The 14,062-nt window shown below is 40.0% G+C and overlaps 1 protein-coding gene across 1 annotated transcript in view; it reads right to left on the bottom strand.

Annotated features, from left to right (window-relative positions):
- The window catches only part of NTN1 (netrin 1), a 122,765-nt gene that overhangs the window by 52,325 nt on the left and 56,378 nt on the right, over window positions 1-14,062 (bottom strand). Inside the window, exon 2 of the mRNA XM_070934489.1 lies at window positions 4,093-4,281. Coding sequence (XP_070790590.1) covers window positions 4,093-4,281 — 189 coding nt within the window. The remainder of the gene's footprint in view (window positions 1-4,092; window positions 4,282-14,062) is intronic.

Raw genomic sequence — 14,062 nt, 5'->3', positions numbered from 1 at the left:
GCTTGCTAAACAGTTCTAGGTAATTTTTTTTCCACCTATATAATTTATTTTACTGAGAATGTATAAAACAGAGGATATAGAAGCTAGATGTCTCTGGGCTGCAAAAGCAAAACATCATTGTACAATCTTCAGTCCCAGGAAATAAAAATACAGAAACTTCATTGCCCATATTTTCAAGTCTTCCTTCACACTAAAAGAAATGTGATGTTCTCAGAATATTTGCCTCCACAGCAGATAGTAGATTCAGTGTATACAGTGGTGTTGGAATGCTTGTAAATCCTTATGAATGTTCAATATTTCTGCATAAATATGATCTAAAACATGATCTCCCTACAAGTCCTAAAATTAGATGAAGAGACCGTAATTACACAAATGTGTAAAAACATTATATTTGATCGTTTATCTATTGAGGAAAATTACCCAAAGCTGCACTGCTTTAAGGTAATTAAAAAATATTGAACATTCAGAAAGGTTCACAAAATTTTCAGCTGCACTTTAAGTGGAATTTTTTTTTAGCTTTTTAGAACTTTAACACACTAGTTAGAAAAATAAGGAAGTGAATTTCCTTCCTTAAAATATCTTTGCTGATTTCTTCTTAACTGGAAGTTTATTTTACCTCTTGGGTAGGGTCGATTATTAAATCCAAGAAGCCTTGGCTTGCTGAAAAGTATTATTAGTAAGCCCTATATAAGGACAGTGGGGGTGTGGCTCTTACACACAAAAAGTGTGACTTGTGAAGCTATCCACTGTCCTCTGCAGCTAGCTGATCAACAAGACCCATGGCCAACAATGAACACATCACTATTCAAGCTCTTTGGAGCAGAAAAAGGCTTTTTGAACCTAAGCTGATTTCCAGTGTAATAAATACAAGCCAAATCTAAGCTACACTCCCTTGCTGAAAGAAGTATTCAAATGTAACCCCAATAATATTAATAAATCCTTGAAAGATGGGAAGATTGTCGAATCACATTCAAATAACTATTAATCTATGTAGTTGCTGATGGCAGATATGCACAAGAATTCCCTTAGAATAGCAGGTTATTTACTTATTTGTTGCTGACATTCTACTATACAATGAACTCTGCATTTTAAAGGCCACATTATCTAAGATGGGATGAGGGAGAGATTCTCACAGATTGTTGCATTAAAAAAAGAAAGAAAGAAAGAAACATTAGCCCCCCTTCTCTCTTTCTTTGCATCTTACTTGCTCCCTCATTTTTATTAGGAAAGCGACCCACTTTCTTTTGTTGGGGCAACTTTTGTTCCTTGGTCTGGGACCCAGCCTTAAATTAAGTGTCAGCCTTATTACCAAACATATCTGCTCAGTGCTGTCGCTGCTCTGCCAACAGTTTACCAAGCAGCATTTTATCCCCTTCGGGAAGGCTGAGCAGCATGAAAAATATCCAGCCTGTTGTGTCGAAGTGGTTTTCCTCCATCCGCAGGCTTGAATTCCTTTGGTCTCTCTGAACCGCCTTGCTCTTGAGGACTCAAAGCTGCCAAGCCATGATGTCAAGCAGCCTTTTCTTTCCCTTCCCCCCTCAGTGCCCACATTCAGCTGTGTGGCTGTTTCTCTCTCCCCACCCCCAGCCTTCTGCAGCTGAAAAATCCCAGTTGATTCAAAAGGTTCAGGCCGTTCTGAGTGGCCCACATTAGCTGGGCATGTTTCCTTTCTACCAGATGAATGAAAGGGGCTCACAATACAGCTGCCTCCCACGGACACACTCTACACCAAAATGCAAGGCCCTGCCCAAACTGTAAGAGCCTGGGCAGCATAAATAGGATCACAATACAAGACTGTAATTATGCCAGAGATTTTCCAAATTCAGCTTGTCAATTGTACAAGACTCTCAACTTCACTTTTAGGCTTCGTCGTCCCAACTATCATAGTTTAGGCTGGAAAGCAGCATCTTCTCAAAGCTCTGGGGCAGAGAGTTATCCAAGAAGGTCTGAATGGACAATGGATGTCTTGCTTGCTGTTTCCTGGTTCACAGTCACCACATGCAAATCACTTTACCTCACCAACACTCTTTCTGCCAGGCCTCTGCTCCTTCTCCCCTTTCACCCTTGTATTAATTTGCAGTTAGTATAGAAAACAATATGCTTTTAACTAGAGGTAGCAATGTATTCAGGCTTGAAGAATTTTCTCCAAGACAGTCCACAATGGAGAGTCAGTGAAAGCAGATATATAGACTAAAACCATGTAAGGTTTGCCACTTTAAAAGCCTGACTGACAGGATTTCTGATTTCACAAAACTATAGATTTTAAGATTGGGAAAGGACATTGAGGACCATCTAGTCCAGTGTTGAAGGCGTGAAGAACCATTTAATGTAACACTGTTCCAATAAATCCAGCTTTCTCAATGTTTCATTGCATTGTGTTCAGTGTTTGTTTGTGCTCATTTTGGTGTGTGAGTTGTTAAGGGAGGCATGTATATTAAGAATATACTAAAGGGAAGTGTGATGGCAAAAAGTTTAGAAACCCTGATCTAACCCACCCTTCTGCCTAGTACAGGATTTAAAGGCAATTTCAGGCATAGGCAGGTATTCATTATTTCACAGTCAGCACATTTTTTGTGATGGTGTGGTTGATATGACGGGAATGAAATATACTCATAGCCAAGTGGTCATTTTCTTACCTATAATACATGCTACGACTGATAATCTATTCTTCTAAGAAATTCACACTGGATGCTTAGTATCTAGTTATTAAGCATGATGACAATAAGACATTTGGTGAATGGACAGTGAAATACTTTTTTTTTGTATTGATGCAATAATTTTGAAAGTCTACAATGTTTTTCTTTCACCAGATATGAAGTGAGTCTGTGGTACTGGCAGCTTTCAATTTACAATCATTCATTTAGGGGGTGTTTAGTGAAGCTACAATGGCACTGAAATATTAGATTCTTACATCAAATTACTCCCTGATTTTAAATGCTTTTTTGGTGTTTCTCCATAATCTGCACTGAATGGCTTAAATTGGTTTTTTCCCCCAGAGAACAAAGTTTTATATGAATGATTTAATATTTCCCCGTGTGTATGTAGATTTCTGTGTATACTGGCAGAACACCCTTTGTCCTCTCAATTACTAAGCCTGGTGAATGAACCCTACTGTTTGCTGGTATGCACACCTGTGCAAAGGGGAGGGAAGGCAAACTCCTGTTTTTGATGTAAGAGGCCCATTTGCTGATCTGAATAACCTCAACAATCCATTCACACCTTTGTCTTTCTTCTTTCAGGGTCTGAGGTCCCTTTTTCCATGCCTTTGTTTTTACTTGACAAGTCACACATGTTCTGAATAGCTGCTCCAAGCCATTCAACATTTATATATGTGTGTCTCTGCTTGTGTGTTTGAAGGGGGAAAGAAGAGGAAAGAAGGCTGATAAGCTGGGACAAATTGAACAAAACAGACTTCTGATCTTTTTGGTCCTAAAAGCTTTACAGTTTCTTGGACACAGGTCATGATCCAGACAAGTGGCACTTCCAGAATTAAACTGCCCAGACCTCTTTTTTCTCCAGCAATCCTTTTCACAGCTTGTTCTCTTGTGTTGCTAAATTTTGTATCTTCCGAACACTGATTTGTTTGTTTATTTTTTGACTTTATTTATTTATTTGAACCATCTCACTTAGATGTGACCAATTGAAAAAAAGAGGAAAACTGAAGGAGTGGTCTAGAGAGGATTGCACAAGTTTGCATATCACATACTTCATGTAGAAGAGAAAAACCAGTCTTTCCAATTATCCTACAGCTCAATAAATGAAATGAGACAGTAAACAACTTTCTTCTCCCAAGAAAAAGGCTTGGGGAAAAGTGAAGGAGGACCTTAAGGTTCCACTTTTCTTCCACTTCCGTGTTCCCAAATGGAGCTTGTAAATAGTCAATTGTGCATAAAAATAAGGCAGGTAGAATGGATGAGAACATTGTTGTAAATAAAGAAATGGGAATGTTGAGATTGATGCCCAGATAATCAACCATTTGGAATGGAAGGGTAGCTGCAGGAAGAAAAACATTTGTAGATCTCAGAGATGATAAAAGATAGGAGTAATCCTGCAGTTTCTTTCTGTTGGGCATTGGTCTTATGATATACATACCTTTGCATGCTTTCCTGTGTGTGATGGGTTTGGTCATATCCCGATAGTAGCCTTCTTTACAATAGTGGCAGTGACGACCAGCTGTGTTGTGTCGGCAATTAAGGCAAACACCCCCACTCTTGCGACCAGATAATTTGTAGAGTTCCATGTTAAAACGACACCTTCTCGCATGCAGGTTGCAGTTACAAGCTGGAAGGAAGGAGGAAAAATAGAGGGGTAAAGTCTGGTGGTTCTCAGATACTGATAAATTTGGCATGAAATGGTACATTGTCTAGATATATTATCAGCAAATATGTATAAAATAGTAACAAGCCCCCAATTCCTGGTCATCCATATTCTATAACATTGTATGTCAGCTTCGGCCCTGGAAGATACTTTAATAAAACTTTAATCAAAATGTTAGTCTTTTCTTGCTTTCTCTAAAAACTATCAAGAAAATAACACAAAAAAGTTTCCTTAAAGTGGTGCCCTTTGCAAATATGTTGGAGATTGCACAAATCCATGCCATGAATCCCTGACTCATCATTACGCGGCTTTATTAATCTGCTTTGGAACAGTGAAACTTTCAAATCCATTCTATTTTCCTAGGTTTAGTTCATGCTGCCAGTGGGAAATAAAGGCATGACATTTACTTATTGTATTTAATAACTGATATTATTAATTCTTTGTTCTGAAATTGTAACACAATTTTTTAATGAATTCCTGCCAATATAATGTGCATTCTCTCACTCAACTGTATCCAAAACTTCTGTTTCTGAAATTCTGTTTAGGGTGTTCACTTGCAAATTCTATACAGAACCTGAATCCATTACTATAAACCCCAGTATAACACATAAAACCATAATTTTGTTCTAAATTTATATTTTAAGCAAATACATCATAACAAGTTTACTTACATAAAGGATCAGGGAGATTTGAAAAAAAAAAAAAACCAGAGGGATATTCAGCACATTCATTTAAGAGCAGTTACTCCTGAAGTCTTCATTGTAAGCACTTTGTCAATTGCCAGCTATCTACTGAAACTTCTTCAGAAATCTACACTTTCAGGGGCTCAGAAGATTTTTGTCCTTCATGCTAAAATGAGGTCATATCCTTCCTTGCACCAAAAGGACAGTCTGATGTTCCTTTCCCTGAGAATGATCAGATACTGAAATCTGGTTTTGACTATTGTTCCAGGAGGCTCACGTCATGTCACTAATTATATTCTATGGATTCTAAGACTTCTGTATCATGGGAAGTAGCCAGGGATGGGATTCAGCCGGTTCGGACCAGTTTGGGCGAACTGGTAGCTCCGACGATCAGCTGAAAGCTAACCGGTTTCCTCCGACGATCAGCTGGGTCCGCCTGCCTGCCCCTGCGCTATACCTACCTATATTTCCTTTGTTTAAAGCCCAACTGATAGGTGCGGCAGAGGGAATTGCTGTGCCTCAGCTGTTTTACTCACTGGGGCTGCAGTAGAAGATAAATTTTAGAGCTGTTTTCAAATGCACTGTGTGTGCGCGGAGCACTCAACGAACTGGTTGTTACACTGGTTGAATCCCATCACTGGAAGTAGCTACCCATTTCTCATTCAGTCAGTTCTAGGCAGTTCAAGGATGCAGGGTCCTGTGGTCTGTAGTTCATTCCTTCTCAGATGAAAACAATACTCTACCACAAACCCTGTTCTGGTCCAGTCCCTATTTCTCTGCTTGTCTGGCTGTGAATTCTTTTCCCATGGGATTCTCCGCAGAGATTAATTACTTTATTATTAGAACTGCATCCAGTTCAAGCATGCCTCTCACTCACTGGTTGTTTGTTGCTCTCCTTGTGTTAATGTTAACATTCCTTCCAGTTTCTCCCTGCTTACATTTGTTCTAAAGCTGTTGACTTCAACCACAGTATGTCACAAACACATCCCTGTTTATTACAACTGTTTTTCCAACACAGCCAATTATCCAACTTGCAGAAAATATATCAGACTATCTGCATGTCCCTGGTCCCCTCCTCCCTTCACTCCCCCATTTCTAATCCTGGTCTAGTTTGGAGAGCAACAACAGTTTTATCACCAAAGTAACCATTAAGGAGCTATTTTACTGTGCCAAATCACTGGGGTTTTGTTGTGTCTGGGGTTCTGCCATCATTGTCCTATCACACATTACCACACATCTTAACTATTTTTGATCCAGAGCAGACACATACTGCTATTTATGTTCCACTTTTCTTCATGCACCTTTGTTTACAGAAACAAAGCTCTTCAAAGAAATATTGGATATTTTGCCTATATTTTGCATACATACAAAATATATTCTTTGAAACTGCAAACTCTAATTTCATCCAGAGGGGGATGGATTGGAAACCCCTGTTTTTATCTTTCTGGAAAGCCCAGTTTCTAAATATCCTGTCCTTGGACTGAGCTGGCACGTAGCCAGCATTCACTGGCAATACAGTAACTGTTTTTAGCCTCTTAAGCTTAATGCTACCCAATAGGAGAAATGGCCTTAATGAGAAATACTTTCAACCTTTCCCCATTCATCTACATCCAGAAATAAAGGAGTGATGCTAATACACTTAATAAGAAAAAGGAGTAAAGATTAAAGGCTGATGGATGGTCAGGAGGAGTATGAAATGTCTGCTATTCATATCAGTGGAGAAAATGGAATGTGAAGTTGACCTTGTTCTTTAGCAGTTAAATCCTCTGGTATGATAAATAGTTTTTCTTCTGAACTTGGGCAGAGTATATATCAATAAATAGCTCACATAAAGGAAGACGAGCTGGAGTTGTAAGTCCTGACACCAGCTTATTCCTCAATCATAATGACGTGGGAAGAACTAATGTGGTAAAATATTATGCATGGAAAAGGTATAACCCTTGATACTTAATATTTGAAGATCGGTGTGGAACGATTTATCTAAAACATCTGAGAGCTGCTAACATTCACGGCAATGAAACTGCAATAAATGTCATTGTCATCTGTATTACATGGTTGGCAGGAATCACACAAGGAGTCAAAAATGACTTAATGGCATGTCATCAATCAGTCAAATGTCAACTTTTCTGCACTGTTGCAGCATTACTGCTCCTCTATCAACATTTTTGCTGTCCTCCCTATCCCAGCATCATTGGCAGAACTAAGTGGGCATAGAGTGATTAAGAAGAAGGCAGCTTCCTATAATTTCTTTTTACATGTTTGGCTGGCTTCCTGAACAAAGGAAAATTCTTCCATTGCTACCTCGCAGCAGCACCCTAACTCTGCTCCCTATGGGTCCTTGTCACCATCTCATTCAGACCTTTTAATCTATCCTATTTAGCATAAATGAATGGGGGGGGTGTCCTTGATGCTCTCTTGGTTGTTTTCTTGGATATTTTATCAACCCCATGTATAGTATGGTTATAACTAAGCCACAGAATAGCAATTAAGATGTACTGAATAGTCAATGCTTGCAACTATCTGATTTTCGGAGATTAAAAAATGATGGGGACTATCCATCATATTTAGCTAGTTAGTCCCTGAAGATTTTCATGGCAAGTTTTTTTCAGAAGAGGTTTGTCCTTGTCTCCTTCCTAGTGCTGAGAGACACTGAGGCAGTGGTGAAATTCAATTTTTTTTTATTACTGGTTCTGTGGGTGTGCCTTGGTGGGCATGGCTTGGTGGGCTTGGCAGGGGAAGGATACTGCAAAATCTCCATTTCCTCCCCACTCTGGGACCAGCCAGAGGTGGTATTTGCCAGTTCTCTGAACTACTCAAAATTTCCACTACTGGTTCTCCAGAATCTGTTAGAACCTGCTGGATTTCACACCTGCACTGGGGTAAGGTCACCTAATTACTTTGTTGCACAAGGTGGGACTGTAACTTTTCTGGTTTCCATTGTGGTGCCTTAATCTCTACACCAAACTGGCTCTGTCTATGATTATATCATTAGCACAAACTCTTTAAAATGTCTCTGCAGTAAGGGAGAAATGCTACCGGTGTGCACTGGTTCGAGTGAACCAGTAGCGGTGATGACGGGTAGTTCGGAGAATTGGTAGCGGCGGCAGCATGAGGTTCCACCCATCCGACAGGATGTCGTTACTTCCTGGTTTTAACCAGGAAATAACCTGTTTTTTATCCTCTGCGCATGCGCAGCAGGCATTGTGCATGTGCAAAGGGTCCAAAATCGCATGTGACATGCTTGCATGCACTTCCGAACCGGTAGGGAAGGTAAGTAGATTTCACCCCTGTCCGTAGTGTATATTTTCTTGCAATATATTCCTAATGTAATTGTCTCGTTTATCTCTGCTACAAGTGTAAGGATGCATAGTCAATACATCTGCAAGTTAAAAGCCTTCAGACTGAACTTACTATAAACAATGATCTTATTTTGGACTATAAAAACGTATCAAGAAATGATGTGAATTAATTCAGAAGATTTATAAAATCCCAGATTGATATTCCTGGGATAGTTTCTTATTAGCTGTACAATGTATATTTTACAAATGAGAATATACAAAGCTTTAATTTTTTCCCTGGAACTTGATTTGTCCTTTCAGAAATCACCATATTGCCTGACATAAACATGATCTTAATTTTAAGAAGATCCATACCAATGGGAAGAGAAGACAAAGAAAAAGAATCCTGTCCAATACCTAGTTTTTATAGTTTGAAACTTTATAATTTATTAAACTAAGTTTGCTACCTCCAGCTGAAATCAATCTTGCTGACTTTTTCCTCCAATATGTGAACATGATAAATGTACATATGCTTATGCATATATTTACTGCAACATGTAAACATGAATAAATAAATAGCGCTATGTAGGAGTGTATATATACCTGCCAGAAACCAGATTCCCAAAAAAGGCACAGCAAAAATAATAATGAGTATATTAATGGAACAATAAGCAAAATTAATTGCTGGTAAATAGATTTATACCTTTATTTACATCTTTAATAGCTCTTATCTCCATATATCAACTCATAGCAAAGGAGTGGATTCAGTGGTGGGTTGCCCCCAGTTTGCACCGGTTCTATAGAATCACTAGTAAAACCGGCAGGAGGCTCCGCCCACCGACCCCGACATCATCAAAACCCTTCTGCGCATGCGCAAAAGAGCACGAGTGTACATGAGTGAAGCGAGTGCGCGTGTGGCCCACTGCAAACCGGTAGTAAAGGTAAGTAGAACCCACCCGAGTGGATTGATACAAATCTCTGAAAATTCTCATACTTAAAATTGTATGACATTATCTCAAACATATACCATGTTTCCCCGAAAATAAGACCCACCCCCAAAATAAGCCTGGAGGTATGGGCGTGGCCAGCATGAGCAGCGGCAAGCACGTGGGGGCGGACAGTGTCTGGCAGCAGCCGCAGCCCACCAGCCCCTTGGCACAGCACAAATACTGATGTCAAAGCATGTAGGCAGAGTCACGGGAGAGAAGACAGTCAAGCTGGACATGCTGTGCGGCTACCTGACTCACGGGAGGCTTGCGGGAAGCTTGCGCAGTGCCACCAGCAGCAGGCATGAGGGATGGGGGAGGCAGGCAAATCACTCCATTCCCAAGTGCCCCATAGACAACCAAACACTTTTCATCTAGACGGAGAAATGATGGAGATTCAAAGCTTTGTGTACTTGCAAAGGGGACAGTTTGAAACAGAGCAATTAGCTCTGTTTCAAAGTGTCCCTTTTGCAAGCAGATGTAGCTTCATCTCCCTCTGGACAAAAAGTGTTTGGGAAGCTACCACAGGCCCCGCCCTCTCCATCCCACTGTCTGCTTGACAGCAGCCTCAATTGGGGCCAAGCTCTCAGCATGCCCCAGCCTCTACCTGCCCTGCCAGGAGAACGTAGAGCCCCTGCAAGGCCAGCAGCAGCATGGGCAACCATTTGATGGCCAGCTCAGCACCCACCGCAGCTGAGAAGTGTCATAGCAGCAAGTGGGCCAGCAGGCAGGGGAGTGGAGGCCAGGGCATGCAGAGAGCTTGGTCCATTGCAGCAGTGGGCAAGCAGACAGTGGGACAGAAAGGGTGGAGCCAGCGGTAGCTCCGCTTCCACTCCCATCAGCCCCCATGCTCACCACCTCCTGCACTTAAAAAAAAAGACCTCCCCAAAAATAAGCCTGAGTGCTTATTTTCAATCCCAAAAGAAAATAAGACTGGGTCTATTTTCGGAGAAACACGGGTATGTAATATTTACCATTAGAATATTGCTTAGATTATTTCCAGAAAGTAACCAATTGTTACAGAAGAATGAATGTGCATATGAAGTCATCAATGCCTGGAGCTAGAATTATTATAAATAGGAATTGATTAATTAACAATACTTAACTTCCTTATTTAGAATGAGGTGAACTTTTTATCTTTCAAGGTTTCAAGGGATGGCAATTTAACAAAGTCATCTACATTGGTGCAAAACTCAAGCCTTGGAAGATAAAAAGCTCACCTCATTCTAAAGAGAGAAGTTAAGTATTATGAATGAATAAGTGGCAGGACAGTCCTCAGGGGAAGAAACCGAAGGACATCTTTGTCTGCCTTTGTTATTGAACTCAGAAAACATATGGGAAACAAAAGAAGACAATCCTCATCACCAAAAAGATGGGTGTGTTTTTTTTCATCCAGTTGAAGCGACAGAGACATAACTTTCTATCTGATGGATTTCCTGCAAGAAATGTGTGAGCATTTTGGGGGCACTTACCAGGTCCTCCTCCCGATGCCCATGAATCAGCTGCTTGATGTGCCAGACATGCTAACAGAGGCTTGAGAGACTACAGCTCTTGGGAAGGCCTAGATTCTCCTCGGAGGCAGAACTGGCTCCGGGGAATAGTTGGCAGGTCCAGCTACTTGTTTCTACCCAACAGAGCAAAACCAAGTATTTGTGCTGCTGTGATGTAGCTTGGCCTGAGATGCTTGATCCTCAGTTTCCAAGGTGGGGTTTCGGGGTGGGGGAGGATAAGGCTCATTCAGGGGGCTGATCCTCCCGCTGTGAAAGTGTGTGCATGGGGCGGGAGTCTCAGGAGGCAGGGAGACTGGTGAACAATGAAAACCATTATGTGGGTTTTATGCTTTTCCTCAGGCATCTTCTGCGGCTGATTATTGGAGAAAAAAGGCCAGCCGTTCACTGTGCTGGGGCAACTCCTCTATGCTTAACTTTTTTGTGTGTTTTCCTCATGCTCATTCATAGGCTCCCTTGCCTCATGCAAAAGGTGCCGGATCACACTGCGTGTATCAGCTACAGATTGAGTTTTCTGTCCCACAAGGAAAAGAAATGACTTGCTTATCTTTGGAGTGCTATAAGCACTTCCCTTAAGATTTCAATGGTAAGCCAGACTGTGCTTTAGATAGGTAAAATTGTGAAAAATAATTATTGTTTTTGCTTATCCACTGTACTAATAAAATCAGGAGGACAAAGGACTAATAATAAAGTTAGAGCTTTTTCCCCCCTTTACACTTCTGTTGAAATGCATATCCTGCTTGCTGATTGCTTCAGTTTCATCTGATAAGTCACTTTAATATATTTACTCTGGAAAACCGTGACAGTTTTAAGGCAACTGTATTCAATCCAGCAATGGGTTTCTTATACGTGATGTTGTAAGATATGAGGTAGGTTATAATGTGAATCAGATTTTAAAGGAAAAAAATAGTTCATGCTTAATATGAATCCGTTGTTAGAAGGGTAAATTTATGAATGCCTCAAAATGAAACAGGAGTGCACTGAAATCTAAATAGAAAGTGTAAAATAGAAAGGTGGTAGACCCTTCCTATAGCCCACATCAGAAAGTAATAGACAAAGTAGTTTAGCACCAAGTTTATGACTGCACCAAGACAAGAAATAGTTGGAGCTGTTCAAACTTTGATCTCTTTTTCCCTTGGCACTGTGATTGTGCAGCCCCCATTTTATTTATTAGGATTTATATGCTGCCTTTCAAGGCATCATTCATAGCACTCCCTTCTCTAATTTTTCTCTTTAACACAAGAAGGTTGGGCTAAGAAAGAATGATGGCCCAGAGTAGGGGTGTCAATCTGGCAGCCCGCAGACTGGATGCATAGGCCATGTCCACCCCAGCTCCACAAAAGGAAAAAAAGTCACAAAACATCATATGACAGCAATGCTTGTCGTGAGTTTGAGACCCGTGGTCCAGGATATCCCCTGAACTTAACAGCTAAAGATGGTCTTGAACCAGGGTCTCCCTGATCCTGGCCCAATGCCTTAACCAATACAGCACATTGTATTACATACACCTACAGTAATGAAATTATGGCTAATGAAACCCTGCTTTATGGCTGTTCCTGATTTTCTCTGCCAGAAAATTGAGTTCACTGCAGATTTCTTCCCTTAAGATTTCAATGGTAAGCCAGACTGTGCTGTACTAAGGAATCAACCAGTCCAAGTTCAGAAGTCAAATTAAACCCAATGGCATATAACTTGTCCGTCAACCGATCTTGGGTCTGGGGATTTCATTTCATCTACTATTACCTCTGAATAAGAGAAAGCAGAAATATTCATTGCACACCCCCACACCCCCACTAGAATGAAACTAGTGATCAAAATGTAAAGAGAACCTCGGGGAATAGAATCTCAAGTTTTCAAATGAAAAATCTCACACACAAACACACCTGCATGCTTTTCAAAAATGCAATTACGTCATGCAGCCATCTTATTCCTGACCTTGAAATTTAGAATTAAAGAATGAGTGTTTGGATCCTTATGTTCAGAATCATTCATGAGGTGGGTTGCAGCCTCTTGAGAATTCAAATAATATACTAAGAGCACTTACCAAGAGAGAGTTGTATTTGAACCTATTAATACAAATACAAAGATCCATATTTCATTCCTTGGAAATTCAACGGATTTGTAAAAAATCTACTCAGCTACACCCACATGCAGAGCAGCTCGTCAGCTCATTTCATTCCACTTCAGACAGATAGTGAATACAGATTGTCTGCAGCTTTGTATTTTGTAGTTGAGAGAGAATGCTTGCAATGTCTCACATGTTAATGAGAACCCATTAAGGAAATTTAGGGAGGAGTATGTCAGTGCAATGTTACCCAGATCCAGAATCTTTTAAGCAAATGATTCCATTCACTGGGGGTTCAATATAAAAATAAATTAGCTGTTCTGCATGCCACTGAATATAGATTAATTCTATGTTCTATTTATTATTATATGCTTTTCAAACAATTCTACAAGGAACTAATAGATTATTTGTCATCATAAAACAAAATACACTATGACACCAATATGACTGAAATATATAACAGCATTATTTCTGAACCAGCAGATATTTTTAAACAGGGAGTCCTTCTTTTCGCTTAATTACATATGGGAAGTAATGATATGAGACATCACTTGGCTCAGAATATCACTTTACAGTTTCTAGGTCATTAATCTTTTTTGATAATAGGATTCCCATGGTTTTTCTAAATCTTTTACTGGTGGAAACACCAGTAATTGTGTTGTTTTTTTATTTCCACTTTCGCACAGAAAAACAAGATATTGGATTGGTATCTAGTTTGTTACTGGCAGATATGAAGGGGAAGGAGTCTGGTCTGAAAACTGCAGGCTTGTTGGAGAAGGCTGAAAGGGACATGGATTTGAAATACTCAGAATTGATAAAACTGATGAATGATGAACTGGACTTTCTTAAGAAGATTGATGGAGATTGGGGAATGAACTTACTGTATCTAACTGGAAAACATGTGTTAAGAGATGTTGCATTTCAACCTGTTGGAGGTTTTTTTGAACAAGAAATGCTGTAGAGATAACTAAAATGGAGACCTTTTTGTGGGGGAATGAGATCCAATTGTTGGGAAACATCCTGGTTAAAATTTTATGTAAAAGCCTTATTATTAAGACTCAATCGAGGATATTTGATCCTGGATGGAGCAGAGACAAAGACTGTGGTCATTTATGGTAGATTAGAAGCCATCATGGACTTTCTGCAAATGAAATAAAACAATAGATTGTAAACAGAGGTTGAAGTTTAACTAGGTTATTGGCCTTACCTTTTAAATATGCTTTAT

This window comes from Pituophis catenifer, unplaced genomic scaffold (assembly GCF_029215685.1).
Source record: "Pituophis catenifer annectens isolate HBS135680 unplaced genomic scaffold, rPitCat1.0.hap2 SCAF_2, whole genome shotgun sequence".
NCBI classification, from domain to species: Eukaryota; Metazoa; Chordata; class Lepidosauria; order Squamata; family Colubridae; genus Pituophis; species Pituophis catenifer.
This window is presented reverse-complemented; position numbering and strand designations above follow the sequence as displayed.